Genomic DNA, 17,500 nt, shown 5'->3' on the forward strand with positions numbered 1-17,500 from the left:
CTGACCAACAGTCCTTCATTGACCAAGCAGTCATTCACTGACCAACAGTCCTTCATTGACCAACACCAACAGTCCATCACTGACCAACAGTCCTTCATTGACCAAGCAGTCCTTCACTGACCAACAGTCCTTCATTGACCAACAGTCCTTCACTGACCAACAGTCCTTCACTGACCAACACCAACAGTCCTTCACTGACCAACAGTCCTTCACTTCACTGACCAACAGTCCTTCACTGACCAACAATCCTTCACAGACCAACAATCCTTCATTGACCAACAGTCCTTCACTGACCAACAGTCCTTCACTGACCAAGCAGTCCTTCACTGACCAACAGTCCTTCACTGACCAACACCAACAGTCCTTCACTGACCAACAGTCCTTCACTGACCAACAGTCCTTCACTGACCAACAGTCCTTCACTGACCAACAGTCCTTCACTGACCAACACCAACAGTCCTTCACTGACCAACAGTCCTTCACTGACCAAACAGTCCTTCATTGACCAACACCAACAGTCCTTCACTGACCAACAGTCCTTCACTGACCAACAGTCCTTCATTGACCAAGCAGTCCTTCATTGACCAAGAGTCCTTCACTGACCAACACCAACAGTCCTTCACTGACCAACAGTCCATCACTGACCAACAGTCCTTCACTGACCAACAGTCCATCACTGACCAACAGTCCTTCATTGACCAAGCAGTCCTTCATTGACCAACAGTCCTTCACTGACCAACAGTCCTTCATTGACCAACAGTCCTTCACTGACCATCACTGACCAACAGTCCTTCATTGACCAACAGTCCTTCACTGACCAACAGTCCTTCATTGACCAAGCAGTCATTCACTGACCAACAGTCCTTCATTGACCAACACCAACAGTCCATCACTGACCAACAGTCCTTCATTGACCAAGCAGTCCTTCACTGACCAACAGTCCTTCATTGACCAACAGTCCTTCACTGACCAACAGTCCTTCACTGACCAACACCAACAGTCCTTCACTGACCAACAGTCCTTCACTTCACTGACCAACAGTCCTTCACTGACCAACAATCCTTCACAGACCAACAATCCTTCATTGACCAACAGTCCTTCACTGACCAACAGTCCTTCATTGACCAAGCAGTCCTTCACTGACCAACAGTCCTTCATTGACCAACACCAACAGTCCATCACTGACCAACAGTCCTTCATTGACCAAGCAGTCCTTCATTGACCAACAGTCCTTCATTGACCAACAGTCCTTCACTGACCAACAGTCCTTCACTGACCAACACCAACAGTCCTTCACTGACCAACAGTCCTTCACTGACCAACACCAACAGTCCTTCACTGACCAACAGTCCTTCATTGACCAAGCAGTCCTTCATTGACCAACAGTCCTTCATTGACCAACAGTCCTTCACTGACCAACAGTCCTTCATTGACCAACAGTCCTTCATTGACCAAGCAGTCCTTCATTGACCAACAGTCCTTCACTGACCAACAGTCCTTCACTGACCAAACAGTCCTTCATTGATCAACAGTCCATCACTGACCAACAGTCCTTCACTGACCAACAGTCCTCCACTGACCAACAGTCCTTCACTGACCAACAGCCCTTCATTGACCAACAGTCCTTCACTGACCAACAGTCCTTCATTGATCAACAGTCCATCACTGACCAACAGTCCTTCACTGACCAACAGTCCTTCACTGACCAACAGTCCTTCATTGACCAACAGTCCTTCACTGACCAACAGTCCTTCACTGACCAACAGTCCATCACTGACCAACAGTCCTTCATTGACCAACAGTCCATCACTCACCAACAGTCCTTCATTGACCAACAGTCCTTCACTGACCAACAGTCCTTCACTGACCAACAGTCCTTCACTGACCAAACAGTCCTTCATTGACCAACAGTCCATCACTCACCAACAGTCCTTCACTGACCAACAGTCCTTCACTGACCAACAGTCCTTCATTGACCAAGCAGTCCTTCATTGACCAACAGTCCTTCACTGACCAACAGCCTTCACTGACCATCACTGACCAAACAGTCCCTCACTGACCAACAGACCATCACTGACCAACAGTCCTTCACTGACCAACAGTCCATCACTGACCAAACAGTCCCTCACTGACCAACAGTCCTGTCCGCAGCAGCCCATGGGTGAACGGGTCACTCTGTGTTGGATCAGGACAGGCACCACTGACCAAACCAAATCAAACTTCCCACCAAAACTCACGGTGAACATGTTTGTTTTTTTCTTTTGTTGCGCCCCAAACGGCAGAATTCACTACTTTCACACCTCCGTCACACCCCGACATCCGCATTCAAGAAAGCACTCAAAACATATCCTTGCAAATTATTGTATTGTTCTCAGTAAAACTTTTCCATCTCTCTCTCTCTCTCTCTCTCTCTCTCTCTCTCTCTCTGTATGCTTGCTTTGATTTGATCACTGGATGTGATCTTTATGTTGATTTGTATGTATTTGTGATTTTGTTGGAGTATTTTTTTGTGATGCCTGGTTCGTTGGTTTTTATTTTGACTATGTGAATGTGATGTATTTATTTTGCTGTGATTTGAGACTGTGATAGTGCCTGTTTTTATTTTTAGCACATACTTTTATGTGATTTTTTTTTTTAATTTGTATATTTGATTGTGAAGCGCTATATAAGCCTTCGTTTATTCTTTTTTTTTATCATCATCATTATTATTATCATTATCATAAACTGACTCAGCAGCAGTGTGTTGTTCTTTCTGGCGGGCAGCTCCAGTGGACAGCAAGTGCTGGGATGACGAGCTTTTGCTGACTCTGTAAGGGTATGAGCGGCGTAGAAGTAATGTCACTTGGAGAATACCATGTAAGGACAGCAACAACAAAACACACAAATAAACAACAACAATAAACCACACAAACAAACAAGCAGGACAAAAGGTCGGACGATCACACAGTCATGGTTATTCAACTGTCATGACGTACATCAGTTACGAAGCAGTGTCCACTTTTCTCGCCTCACAGGGCACGTGATGAACAGGATCTGCTTTCTTCTGTCCAGAACGTTTTTCCCCCAGAAAAACCCGAGACAGCATACTGATTGCTGCAGATTGGTCCTGGTCGTTGGTGGGTGATCAACTCTCTGCAAGCGAAATTTGTCTTTGTTTAGCGCCGAGTAAGCAGGCTGTTGGCCAGACTCCGCGCTGTCAGTGTGTGAAAGGAATCAGCTACAAGTGTACACTGACCTACAGTCGGTAAGTACCACGCCCTCTATGGAATAAAAAGTATAAGATGTTTCATTGCAGTTTTTTCCTTGCCATGAAGGTTATATCTGTATTTATATTGCTCTTTTTGCCAGAACAGATTTCTCAGTGTGAAGTTCGGGCTGCTTTCCCCAGGGAGAGCGCGTCGCTACACTGACAGCGCCACCCTTTTCTTTTTTTCTTTTTCTTTTTTCTTTTTTCTGCCTGCAGTTCTGTTTGTTTTCCTATCGAAGTCGATTTTTCTACAGAATTTGGCAGTGACAACCGTTTTGTTGCCGTGGGTTCTTTTGCGTGCGCTAAATGCATGATGCACACAGGACCTCGGTTTATCGTCTCACCCGAATGACTATCGTCCAGACCACCACTCAAGGTCTAGTAGAGGGGGAGAAAATACTGGCGACTGCTGGTGTGATTTGAACCAGTGCACTCAGATTCTCTCGCTTCTTAGGCGGACGCGTTACCTCTAGGCCAAAACTCTCTTAATAGTCTCTTAACAAATGATAATTATTTCATGATGACCATTACAAAGTATTTTCATAATCACCTTAAATTTTATGGCCTCAGCTGCATGGTCATGGAGTACCAGCAATTTGTTTGTTTGTTTGTTTTTCTTTGTTTTTCATTTTTTTTGTGTGTGCTTCACATGCTATCTCCATTATGGTGTTTTTTGTTTTGTTTTTTGTGTGTGCTTCACATGCTATCTCCATTGACAAAAGGTGTCGTTTTTTCATTTTGTGTGTGTGCTTCACATGCTATCTCCACTGACAAATGGTGTCGTTTTTCTTTTCTTTTTTTCTCTTCTTTGTTGTTCCATGTCCTCTTTCCATTAATTCACAATATATGTTTCCGAGGGGTTGTTCTACATGTACTGGAAGCAATAGTGTTCTCCTCCTGCATCAGTCTCTGTCAGACTTCTGATTTCTTCGAAAACATACGATCGAGTCAACGATGAATGTTGATGATCAATAAAGAAAGCAAGGTTGACGACTGGGCAAGTAATGGGCCCCTGTGTAGACGTTGTCTACACCATTGTTGTCTTATTTAGTTATTTATTTATTTATTTACTATTATTATTATTATTATTATTATTTTGTTATTTTCATTAAAACTACCTTTTTTCATTTTTTAAATATCATATAATTTTTTTTTTTTTTTTTTTTTTTTTTTTAATATCATAATTTTTTTTTTCAAGGCCTGACTAAGCGCGTTGGGTTACGCTGCTGGTCAGGCATCTGCTTGGCAGATGTGGTGTAGCGTATATGGATTTGTCCGAACGCAGTGACGCCTCCGTGAGCTACTGAAACTGAAACTGAAACTGTGTAGACGTGATGACCCGTCTGTGGGACACACCGACCAGGGCCCACATTCCCACTTCAGTTCACCTCACTTCAGTTCACCTCACTTCAGTTCACCCCACTTCAGTTCAGTCACTCAACGAGGCGTCACTGCGTTCGGAAAAAATCCACACACGCTACACCACATCTGCTAAGCAGATGCCTGACCAGCAGAGTAACCCAACGCGCTTTGTCAGGCCTTCACGGGAAATTAAAATAAATGAAGTAAAATAAAAGTCAAAAGTAAATGTATTGATAAGTAATTGAATTGATGAGATAGTAAATAAAAAGAAAAAAATGGTGGAAAATAAAATAGATAGATAAATGACATGAAATACAATATCGAAAAAATATATATATTGATACAAATAATAAGAATAACAATAATGATAAATTTAATGATGAACAAAAAATAAACTTTTTTGTAAACACACACACACACACACACACACACACACACACAGTAATACATTCCCACAACTCGCCACAGACCACATGAAAAAAAAAGCATGGTATGTGTGTGTGTTCACATACGTGTGTGTGTGTGTGTGTGTGTGTGTGTGTGTGTGTGTGTTAGAGTGGGATGGGGGTTTGTTAATACCACGGCCTTAAACAGACTGTCTCTTGAAGTCCGTGGTCACTACAAACTGTTGTTCTCCTTCTCCACAGCCACAAGGATGGCGCCGCTGCAGGTGGCGGCCTTTCTGATGCTGCTGACCCCCGTGGTCAGCAAGGTTGAAACCGCCCAGGTCCGGACAAACTACACCCCCTACGAGGACACTTGGGAAGAGTACAAGAGAGAATTTGGTACTTTATATATTTTTTTTTTTCAGTTGCTCCATTTTCGCTTACTTTGTAATGACCTTGAAATGGAGTTGTATTGACTCAAATGTACTTTTCATGTGTATGGAAATTATTTACAGTCGGAAGGTCGGTATAATAATGCTTTCGGTTACACGGTTTTGTTTTTACTGGGAAAGATGTTGTTAAGGATTGATAAGTTAAAACGATGTGTAAACCTGCCTACACGTATTTTACTTACAATGAAAAAAAAGATTTTAGAATAACTTGATTCAAGCGATCACGGAAAGAAAATAATAATGGGCAGCTCAAATATGATTTTACGCGAACATTAACTGAAATTTCGTGTTAAATAGTGTGTGTGTGTGTGTGTGTGTGTGTGTGTGTGTGTGTGTGTGTGTGTGTGTGTGTGTGTGTGTGTGTGAAAGTTACCTCAATTTGAAAACGTTAGTGGAAAAAACATCAATATCAATGGATTAGACAGAATCGCAAAATGATGCCATCAACAACACTCAAATGACAAAATGATCTCATCAACAACACTCAAATCACACAATGATCTCATCAACAACACTCAAATGACAAAATGATCTCATCAACAACACTCAAATGACAAAATGATCTCATCAACAACACTCAAATGACACAATGATCTCATCAACAACACTCAAATGACAAAATGATGCCATCAACAACACTCAAATGACACAATGATCTCATCAACAACACTCAAATGACACAATGATCTCATCAACAACACTCAAATAACAAAATGATCTCATCAACAACACTCAAATGACAAAATGAAAGCGTCAGTTGGGTGCCATCTTCGATTATCACTGTGATGGTAAATAGTTGGTTCCAAGCATCGAGACTGTCAGACACACATCGTTATTATGATGATGATGATGATGATGATGGTGGTGATGGTGATGATGATGATGGTGATTATCATTATTATTATTACTTTCTGGCACCCGACAGTCAGCAAGAGTTCTTGGTATTTTCTTAGAGTTTTCTCTGAGTCCCTAGCCCCCCACCCCCTCCCCAGCTTTGTGACGTGGATGTTGGTTCCACAGAGAAGTCGTACAGCAGTCCGGAGGAGGAGAACGTGCACTTCCGGGCCTTTGTGGACAAGGTGAAGGACATTGAGGCCCACAACAGGGACTTCCTGGCCAAGAGGGTGTCCTATTCCAAGGGCATCAACCAGTTCACTGATGACACAGTACGTATGTTGCCGTGCTGCACGTTGCCTTGTTTTGGTGGGTGCTTCAGCAGACTGGACAGCTGACTGCTGTGGCGTCCATCTGGCTGTCCGTGTCTGGTGGCCACCAGGTGAGGACATGGCGCCAAGCTCTACTTCCTCCAGTCTGTGCCCAGATGGGCGTCACGCCGCTGCTGCAGCACAACCTTGGGGCCTTCGGCTGGAGGGGGTCCTGTTCCCCCGGACACTAGTCCTGGGCGCTCAGCTCCGGTGTTCTGTTGGTTTGCTTTTTTCGGGTGAAGAGTGGTCTGAAGCTATGCCAGTTGGGATGCTGCCCCTTCCCTCCCCCCCTCTCGCTCTCTTTCTTTCTCTCTCTCTCTCTGTTTTCTGTCTGTATATCAGTCCGTCAGTGTACCAACTCCGCGTTGTCCTGATTATGTATATGCTTCACTCTGCGTGTGACAGACTGGATGAAAATACAAATATATACGTATATATATGTATGAGTGTGCCTGTGTATAACCTGAGCGCTTAACCTGTGATCCTTACGGAATAAAGAACCGGTTCATTGCCATTTCTCTCTCTCTCTCTCTCTCTCTCTCTCTCTCTCTCTCTCTCTCTCTCTCTCCAAATCGGTTTGGAGTAAACGAACTTGAAGAGTTAATGAGCGTTATAAGGATAGCCTGAAAAACTGTACTTTTTGCGAAGGGTATAAAGAAATTCATGTACTGGCAATTTGTACCACAATATGATATTCTGAGAAAGAAATATTTATCCAAGCATATACAAAATTTAAGGATTCCCATATTACCCCACTTACTTCAAAATGTCAGCAGCATTGTGTCAAGAGATGTGGCAATGTTTATTTGCTATGTGTTAAAAACAGAGAGCAGAAAGCGCTCAGTCCAAGATGGAAGACATGTTTCTAAATTACCCTTCGCTTTTTATTTAGTTTTGTAATATCGTCAGTTTATTCCTTCTAATACTTTGTTCATTCAACTCAAGGTTTAGTTTTCATGTGTGTGTGTGTACAACACGTGCATCCGTATGTATACAGGTCGGTGGCCTTACATTAAAACAGTTCTGAGTTCTGTGTGTGTGTGTGTGTGTGTGTGTGTGTGTGTGTGTGTGCAGACCAAACGAGTGGAGTCCTGTCACGTGGACGAAGACGAGGGGGAGGACGGGCACCCAGATGAACGACACAAGAGACGGGCCGGGTTCTGCAGACGGTACTACCCACCACCTAACTCCGTCCCACCCGACTGGGACTGGGTCAGCAGAGGAGTGGTCACACCTGTGGGAAACCAGGGCCACTGCAGTTCCTGCTATTCCTTTGGGGTGGTAGGTGGCCGGTCTGTCGCGATTCCTTTGGGGTGGTAGGTGGCTGGTCTGTCGCGATTCCTTTGGGGTGATGGGAGGTTTAGGAGTGTGGGTGAACTGTTGTCAGCATGTTGGAATGCCTTCTTTCACGTGACATTTAGAGTTATACCGTGGACGTCAAATGTGATAATTGAGAATACTTTTGTGTTCAAACTCTGTGTTTATTTATTCTATTCGGTCTAGTTCGGCGTAGGTATTTGTTTTGTTGTTGTTGTTTTTTGGGGGGGTAGGGGATAAGGGGGTGGGGGCGGAGGGAGGGAGCGCGGGGTGGGGGAGAGGGATCACGTCACGTGCGTTTTTTCACACAATCAATGCGCGTCCATGCAATAACACGGTGTTTCGGCTCTGTGTGTGTGTGTGTGTGTGTGTGTGTGTGTGTGTGTGTGTGTGTGTGTGTGTGGTAAGCTTTGACATATCAATTTTCTTTTAAAATGTATCTACTTCGTCTGGTGACACCAAATTTTGACTGTAAAATAGGTGGGGGAAGTGGTGGGGGGTCGGGGGGGGGGAGCTCTTTCCGCACATTCTAATTACAACTGAATGACAATGGATTTCTGTGATGGGCGCAAATGATAATATAAATAGATAAGCCAAAAGTATATCCAAAGTCAGGTGATACTATTACATTCTTATTTCTTTCTTATGAACAAAACTTGGCACTTTTATCTGATATACTGATTAATATCAGTCTCTTTTTTCATTTTTAGTTCAAGAAGGAAACAGCCTACTTCTCTTTCCTATGGGTTCGCGTGTTTAGTTTTGTCATCTTTCAGGAGTTGAAGCCACCACCTCGTTTTGCTTTTTTTTTTCTTCTTCTCCTTTCAGACTACCACCATAGCAGCCCAGGTGAAGCTGAAAACGCGACGACCCTTGGTTCCATTATCGGAGCAACAGCTGGTGGACTGTCATGTAGGAGGGTGTCACAAGGGCAGCAATGCTGAGGAGGCCTTCAAGTACATCCGTGATGCTGGAGGAATCATGTCTGCCAGGGACTACCCCTACAGTCAACAAGTGAACACCTCTTCTCTTCTCCTTTTCTCTGCTTACTATACATGCATCCAGACCACAAGTGAAAATATGATCTCTATTGTTTTCGCCTTGCTTTTGGTGGATTCTTTCTTGTGCTCCCGCAAACCATCTTATTTCTTCTTCTTCTTTTTTGTTCTTTCTTTCTTTTTCACTTTTCTCCTGTGTGGTGTTTTTGCTGTTGCTGTTGCTGTTGCTGTTGTTGTTGTTCGTCTGTTGTCCCGGTTGCCGCTGCCATGTAGGTGAAGTTTTATTCTTCTCTTGCATTTCCTTTTTATCTTACTGGCACACAGACGGGGTTGGGGGGGGGTGGAGGCAGGAGAAACAGACAGACAGGGACAGAGATTCACTTAAAAACCATTGCTTGCAATTCATAAGTCCAGTTACTCTTATCGAAATCTTATTGTTATCTCTGTACCTTATTATTACTGAAAGTTAAGTATTTTTCTGCTTAGAAAATATGTATAAAAGAATAGAACCATTCGTATTTCCCTTTGTCTGTTCCTCAATGCAAAAGCATGAAATGGGGAGAGAGAGGGAAAGAAAGACAGTTTGTAAAAGATGTCCGAATTTTTAAATGGGGAACAGAACGTATAGCTTTTGGGAGTCGGGGGGAAGGGGTGGGGGGTCTTTTCTTTTTGGATTAATGTGATTCTGTGAGTAAATGAAAGAGTGTATCAGTGTGTTTGAAATAGTGTCAAGGTCTCGGAATGTAGGCTATTTTTGGAACCCGCTTGTGTGTCCGATAGATATTTGAAACCCAATACTTGAAAGAAGACTGCAAACCTTTTTTTTTCAAAGAAGTCAACAACACACATTTACACGAGATTAAACGTTGAACAACGCTTTTTTTTTTGCTTTTTTTTTAACAACAAAAAAGTGACAAGTGGCGTGTGAAAAACAGTTAAGAGTTAACATCTTAAGTGGATAAGATGAGTACATCTTCATGAAGTACCTACATGTGATTCCACTCAGAGACATAAACGCCTCCATATAGACGTGTTATTCTGTGGCACAGGCCTTCGAGTCCAATCAAATCATGGTGCGTAGAGCCTCGCCGACCACTAATGCCATCTGAAGGCTGTCGCCACGTTAGGATGCAGGTCCTTGGCCTGCTGCCAACAGAAACATTGTCATTCCAAACTGTCCATTGTTTCAGAATCTCATTCAGCGACGACCACCACGAGAACCCTGTGCTTTCAGCAGGAACAGGGTGGTGGCCAGAGTGAGGGGCTGTCTCTCTTCCACGGGTGAAGACGACCTGAAGAAGATGGTGGCACTCATCGGACCTGTCTATGTCAGCGTGGCTGTGGTTGATTCCTTTTTTCAAGTCAAAGATGGTGAGTAAAGCCACACATATGAACGTCTATGTCAGCATGGCTGTGGTGACTTCATTTGGTGATGTCAAGATGGTGAGTAAAGCCACACATATGAACGTCTATGTCAGCATGGCTGTGGTGACTTCATTTGGTGATGTCAAGATGGTGAGTAAAGCCACACATATGAACGTCTATGTGAGCGTGGCTGTGGTGACTTCATTTGGTGATGTCAAGATGGTGAGTAAAGCCACACATATGAACGTCTATGTCAGCGTGGCTGTGGTGACTTCCTTTGGTGATGTCAAGATGGTGAGTGAAGTCACACAGATCAATTTTGGATAACTTGAAATATTGATAACATCTGGCTTTCGCAGCCAGACGAATGTTCTTGCAGAACGCTGCAGAATGATTAGGATTACATCCGACACATCAAGTTATGAGACTGCCTTGACACGTCAGCACATTTTTATCCACCGAATCATGAAGGACTTTCGGGTTGTTTGTTTTTTTAATCGGTGTGTTACATCACACGCGCCGTCAGGCATTGTCGAAGTACTCAGTCCTCCGAAATATGACCAATATGCTTGTTTCTCTGGGTACTTGTCCCTTTGCGTTTTTGTTATTTGTTTGTTTTGAATTTTGTTTGTTTGTTTGTTTTTCAGGCGTGTACAGTGAGCCCAACTGCGGTCGCACCAACCCAGCTTACCGGGGCAGACATTGTCTGACTGTGGTTGGCTATGGCACGGACCGTCAGTCCGGAAAGGACTACTGGGTGGTCAAAAACAGGTGCCTGTCGGACCAGCGGCCTCACGCCGCCTCCTCCCCTCGCACTGTCCTTTCTTTCTTTCCTTCCTTCCTTCCCTCCTCCTTTCCTTCCTCAGTTTGTTCGTTTTCCTGCTCGCTTCTTCACTCACACTTTCTTTTCCTGTATCTCAGAAGTGAGAACACGCCTATGGTGTTTGAAAATAACTGGGTAAGTAGGTACTGTTGTGATGGGGGACCTGTGGTACTGTTGTGATTGGGGGGAGGGGACCTGTAGTACTGTTGTGATGGGGGACCTGTGGTACTGTTGTGAAGGGGGGGGGGGACCTGTGGTACTGTTGTGATGGGGGGGACCTGTGGTACTGTTGTGATGGGGGACCTGTGGTACTGTTGTGATGGGGGACCTGTGGTACTGTTGTGATGGGGGACCTGTGGTACTGTTGTGATGGGGGGGAGGGCCTGTGGTACTTTTGTGATGGGGGGGGGACCTGTGGTACTGTTGTGATGGGGGGGACCTGTGGTACTGTTGTGATGGGGGGAGGACCTGTAGTACTGTTGTGATGGGGGGAGGACCTGTAGTACTGTTGTGATGGGGGGACCTGTGGTACTGTTGTGATGGGGGGAGGACCTGTGGTACTGTTGTGATGGGGGGACCTGTGGTACTGTTGTGATGGGGGGGGGACCTGTGGTACTGTTGTGATGGGGGGAGGACCTGTAGTACTGTTGTGATGGGGGGGCCTGTGGTACTGTTGTGATGGGGGACCTGTGGTACTGTTGTGATGGGGGGGGACCTGTGGTACTGTTGTGATGGGGGGACCTGTGGTACTGTTGTGATGGGGGGGGACCTGTGGTACTGTTGTGATGGGGGACCTGTGGTACTGTTGTGATGGGGGGACCTGTGGTACTGTTGTGATGGGGGGGGGACCTGTGGTACTGTTGTGATGGGGGGACCTGTGGTACTGTTGTGATGGGGGGGGACCTGTGGTACTGTTGTGATGGGGGGACCTGTGGTACTGTTGTGATGGGGGGAGGACCTGTAGTACTGTTGTGATGGGGGACCTGTGGTACTGTTGTGATGGGGGACCTGTGGTACTGTTGTGATGGGGGGGGGACCTGTGGTACTGTTGTGATGGGGGGGGGACCTGTGGTACTGTTGTGATGGGGGGGAGGACCTGTGGTACTGTTGTGATGGGGGGGGGGACCTGTGGTACTGTTGTGATGGGGGGACATGTGGTACTGTTGTGATGGGGGGACCTGTGGTACTGTTGTGATGGGGGGGGACCTGTGGTACTGTTGTGATGGGGGGGGGACCTGTGGTACTGTTGTGATGGGGGGACCTGTGGTACTGTTGTGATGGGGGGACCTGTGGTACTGTTGTGATGGGGGACCTGTGGTACTGTTGTGATGGGGGGGGGACCTGTGGTACTGTTGTGATGGGGGGGACCTGTGGTACTGTTATGATGGGGGGGGGGACCTGTGGTACTATTGTGATGGGGGGGACCTGTGGTACTGTTGTGATGGGGGGGGGACCTGTGGTACTATTGTGATGGGGGGGACCTGTGGTACTGTTATGATGGGGGGGACCTGTGGTACTGTTGTGATGGGGGGGACCTGTGGTACTGTTGTGATGGGGGGGAGGACCTGTGGTACTTTTGTGATGGGGGGGGGACCTGTGGTACTGTTGTGATGGGGGGGACCTGTGGTACTGTTGTGATGGGGGGAGGACCTGTAGTACTGTTGTGATGGGGGGAGGACCTGTAGTACTGTTGTGATGGGGGGACCTGTGGTACTGTTGTGATGGGGGGAGGACCTGTGGTACTGTTGTGATGGGGGGACCTGTGGTACTGTTGTGATGGGGGGGGGACCTGTGGTACTGTTGTGATGGGGGGAGGACCTGTAGTACTGTTGTGATGGGGGGGCCTGTGGTACTGTTGTGATGGGGGACCTGTGGTACTGTTGTGATGGGGGGGGACCTGTGGTACTGTTGTGATGGGGGGACCTGTGGTACTGTTGTGATGGGGGACCTGTGGTACTGTTGTGATGGGGGGACCTGTGGTACTGTTGTGATGGGGGGGGGGACCTGTGGTACTGTTGTGATGGGGGGACCTGTGGTACTGTTGTGATGGGGGGGGACCTGTGGTACTGTTGTGATGGGGGGACCTGTGGTACTGTTGTGATGGGGGGAGGACCTGTAGTACTGTTGTGATGGGGGACCTGTGGTACTGTTGTGATGGGGGACCTGTGGTACTGTTGTGATGGGGGGGGGACCTGTGGTACTGTTGTGATGGGGGACCTGTGGTACTGTTGTGATGGGGGACCTGTGGTACTGGGGGGGACCTGTGGTACTGTTGTGATGGGGGACCTGTGGTACTGTTGTGATGGGGGACCTGTGGTACTGTTGTGATGGGGGACCTGTGGTACTGTTGTGATGGGGGGGGGGGGGGACCTGTGGTACTGTTGTGATGGGGGGACCTGTGGTACTGTTGTGATGGGGGGGGACCTGTGGTACTGTTGTGATGGGGGGGGACCTGTGGTACTGTTGTGATGGGGGACCTGTGGTACTGTTGTGATGGGGGGGACCTGTGGTACTGTTGTGATGGGGGGACCTGTGGTACTGTTGTGATGGGGGACCTGTGGTACTGTTGTGATGGGGGGGGACCTGTGGTACTGTTGTGATGGGGGGACCTGTGGTACTGTTGTGATGGGGGGACTTGTGGTACTGTTGTGATGGGGGGACCTGTGGTACTGTTGTGATGGGGGGAGGACCTGTAGTACTGTTGTGATGGGGGGACCTGTGGTACTGTTGTGATGGGGGACCTGTGGTACTGTTGTGATGGGGGGGGGACCTGTGGTACTGTTGTGATGGGGGACCTGTGGTACTGTTGTGATGGGGGGACCTGTGGTACTGTTGTGATGGGGGGACCTGTGGTACTGTTGTGATGGGGGGGACCTGTGGTGAAGGTGAGCACCTCTGTGTGATATTTTGATCGGGTTTCAGTTTTTTTCCATGTGGTACATTTTCCAGCCAGAGTAGTGCCTACCAGTTCACTGGAGATGCCATGATAATGAGATTTTAAAAGAAATTTTTAAAAAGGAGTTGATTTGGAACAAAATAATCATGCAGTTCTTTTGACAATATCAGACTTCCCTTCACCACATGAGCGCCCTCTGGAAAGTAATCGGTGACAAGTTTGTCTTTGCATGTGTTTCATGATTCATTCAGCAGTAGAAGGATTGATGTGTGCCCATTGATTGTAACGTCTTTGTTTATGTGTGTGTGTGTGTGTTTGTGTGATTCAGAACAACAGTCAATTTTCATAATTGAAACATCAGTAAATATAACTCTCAAAGACACAACATAAGACGAAACCAACAAAATATAATAAGATGCGTGCATTAAGATGTGACCTGTGTGTTTTGAAACATCAGAAAAGGCCTATGAAGCATGCTTGTCACAGAGCACATGGTCGTGTTTTTATGTATGACTGAATTCTAACAATGTTAGCTCATAATTTCAGACTTTGTTGCTGAAAGTTTTGCACAATCTAGAATATCAAATCAGATTGTTTAAACTGAAATGGATGAACGCCACTGAAATTCAAAGGCAAACTTTTCCTTGTTCATAATTATTTGGGTGGTATTTTACTTTTCAGATTTGCGTCATATTGCTTGAAAATGATATTCTCCCTTTGTCCGGAGGGCTTTATTGCTGTATGAATGTGTGTAAAATTCTCTCTCTCTCTCTCTCTCTCTCTCTCTCTCTCTCTCCTCTCTCTCTCTCCTCTCTCTTTCTCCTCTCTCTTTCTCACTCACTCCTCTCTCTCTCACTCCCCACTCACTCCACCCCCCCTCTCTCTCTCACACACACTCCTCTGTCTCACTCACTCCTCTCTCTCTCTCTCTCTTATTCACTCCTGTCTCTCTCTCTCTCTCTCACTCTCTCACTCCCCCCCCCCTCACTCTGTGTTACAGCTGGGGGACCAGAGGGTGGGGACAGTCCCACCAGCCAGGGTTTGCGTGGATCGAACGAGGACGGAACACGTGCGGCATTGGCAGGCGATTCACCGTGCCCGTGGTGTCGACAGGCAGATCCAGAGGTGGGTACGGCGTCACCTCTTGCCCGCTTTCTCCCTCCTGTTTCTTCCCCTCTGACTTCTCGCACGTCAGGACAGAAGTGACATGGTACCTTTCACTCCGCGGGACAGCTCCCACCTCTGCAGAAACACTGTCCTTGGTGTGCTGTTGGCAGTCTTTACCACCTCTCCACAAACACTGTCCTTGGTGTGCTGTTGGCAGTCTTTACCAACTCTCCACAAACACTGTCCTTGGTGTGCTGTTGGCAGTCTTTACCACCTCTCCACAAACACTGTCCTTGGTGTGATGTTGGCAGTCTTTACCACCTCTCCACAAACACTGTCCTTGGTGTGCTGTTGGCAGTCTTTACCACCTCTCCACACTGTCCTTGGTGTGCTGTTGGCAGTCTTTACCACCTCTCCACACTGTCCTTGATGTGCTGTTGGCAGTCTTTACCACCTCTCCACAAACACTGTCCTTGATGTGCTGTTGGCAGTCTTTACCACCTCTCCACCAACACTGTCCTTGGTGTGCTGTTGGCAGTCTTTACCACCTCTCCACACTGTCCTTGATGTGCTGTTGGCAGTCTTTACCACCTCTCCACAAACACTGTCCTTGGTGTGCTGTTGGCAGTCTTTACCACCTCTGCAGAAACACTGTCCTTGGTGTGCTGTTGGCAGTCTTTACCACCTCTGCAGAAACACTGTCCTTGATGTGCTGTTGGCAGTCTTTACCACCTCTCCACAAACACTGTCCTTGGTGTGCTGTTGGCAGTCTTTACCACCTCTCCACACTGTCCTTGGTGTGCTGTTGGCAGTCTTTACCACCTCTCCACAAACACTGTCCTTGATGTGCTGTTGGCAGTCTTTACCACCTCTCCACAAACACTGTCCTTGGTGTGCTGTTGGCAGTCTTTACCACCTCTCCACGCTGTCCTTGATGTGCTGTTGGCAGTCTTTACCACCTCTCCACACTGTCCTTGATGTGCTGTTGGCAGTCTTTACCACCTCTCCACACTGTCCTTGATGTGCTGTTGGCAGTCTTTACCACCTCTCCACACTGTCCTTGATGTGCTGTTGGCAGTCTTTACCACCTCTCCACAAACACTGTCCTTGGTGTGCTGTTGGCAGTCTTTACCACCTCTCCACAAACACTGTCCTTGATGTGCTGTTGGCAGTCTTTACCACCTCTCCACAAACACTGTCCTTGGTGTGCTGTTGGCAGTCTTTACCACCTCTCCACACTGTCCTTGATGTGCTGTTGGCAGTCTTTACCACCTCTTGTTGGCAGTCTTTACCACCTCTCCACACTGTCCTTGGTGTGCTGTTGGCAGTCTTTACCACCTCTCCACACTGTCCTTGATGTGCTGTTGGCAGTCTTTACCACCTCTGCAGAAACACTGCTGTACTGTGGCTGGTAGCGATGTACTGGCTGTAGTCTTTACTCTAGAAGTGAAGAGTTGGAGGTTCATGCAGTCCGGCTTCACGAAAAGTGATGATTGTTGTCAGTGCAGTGTCCGTGAGGGTCTGGGTTCGAATCTCGATCTCGCACCTTTTCCAAAGTGTGACTGGAAAATCAAACTGAGCGTCTCGTCGTTCGGATGAGACGAGAAAGCGCGCACTTGGTGCACTGAAAAAGAACCCACAGCAACTTAAGTGTTGTTCTCTGGTAAAATTCTGTAGAAGAAATGCACTCTGAAAGGTACACAAATTCATATGCGTTCATTCAAAGCCTAAGTGCGTGGGGTTATGCTGCTGGTCAGGCATCTGCCTAGCAGATGTGGTGTAGCGCATATGGATATGTCTGAACACGGTTACACTCTTTGAGAAGTTGAAACTACCGTCAGCACGTGGTGGTGTTCTGCGTGTCTAGAACCACAACTGGCAGTGATGAATACTGCAGACCTCAATGACCCAGCAACAGTGCAGGATCTCTTCTCATGTGTGTCCTGAAGGCCACGCACCATTGACAGAGCCTTCAATGGAATGTTGGCATTGGGACAGCGATGGAAACAGGCAGGGTGCGGCTATGTATGGAGGTCATTAGGACAGCGATGGAAGCAGGCAGGGTGTGGCTATGTATGGGGGTCATTAGGACAGCGATGGAAACAGGCAGGGTGTGGCTATGTATGGGGGATAGGGGCAAGCTGCTTGAGGAACGCGTCCGCCTAGGAAGCGAGAGAATCTGAGCGCACTGGTTCGAATCACAGCACAGTCGCCAGTATTTTCTCCACCTCCACTAGACCTTAAGTGGTGGTCTGCACGCTAGTTATTCGGATAAGACGATAAACGGAGCTCCCGTGTGCAGCGTGCACATAGCGCACGTAAAAAAACCCACGGCAACAAAA

The 17,500-nt window shown here is 46.9% G+C and overlaps 1 protein-coding gene across 1 annotated transcript in view; it reads left to right on the forward strand.

Annotated features, from left to right (window-relative positions):
- Nucleotides 1-3,077: 3,077 nt before the first annotated feature.
- LOC143287965 (digestive cysteine proteinase 1-like) overlaps nucleotides 3,078-17,500 on the forward strand; it is a 17,572-nt gene continuing 3,149 nt past the window's right edge. Inside the window, exons 1-8 of the mRNA XM_076596214.1 lie at nucleotides 3,078-3,244; nucleotides 5,257-5,394; nucleotides 6,468-6,613; nucleotides 7,727-7,933; nucleotides 8,798-8,983; nucleotides 10,158-10,338; nucleotides 10,980-11,103; nucleotides 15,052-15,176. Of these exons, the coding sequence (XP_076452329.1) occupies nucleotides 5,265-5,394; nucleotides 6,468-6,613; nucleotides 7,727-7,933; nucleotides 8,798-8,983; nucleotides 10,158-10,338; nucleotides 10,980-11,103; nucleotides 15,052-15,176 (1,099 nt within the window). The 5' untranslated portion in view covers nucleotides 3,078-3,244; nucleotides 5,257-5,264. The remainder of the gene's footprint in view (nucleotides 3,245-5,256; nucleotides 5,395-6,467; nucleotides 6,614-7,726; nucleotides 7,934-8,797; nucleotides 8,984-10,157; nucleotides 10,339-10,979; nucleotides 11,104-15,051; nucleotides 15,177-17,500) is intronic.

This window comes from Babylonia areolata, chromosome 12 (assembly GCF_041734735.1).
Source record: "Babylonia areolata isolate BAREFJ2019XMU chromosome 12, ASM4173473v1, whole genome shotgun sequence".
Lineage (NCBI taxonomy): Eukaryota > Metazoa > Mollusca > Gastropoda > Neogastropoda > Buccinidae > Babylonia > Babylonia areolata.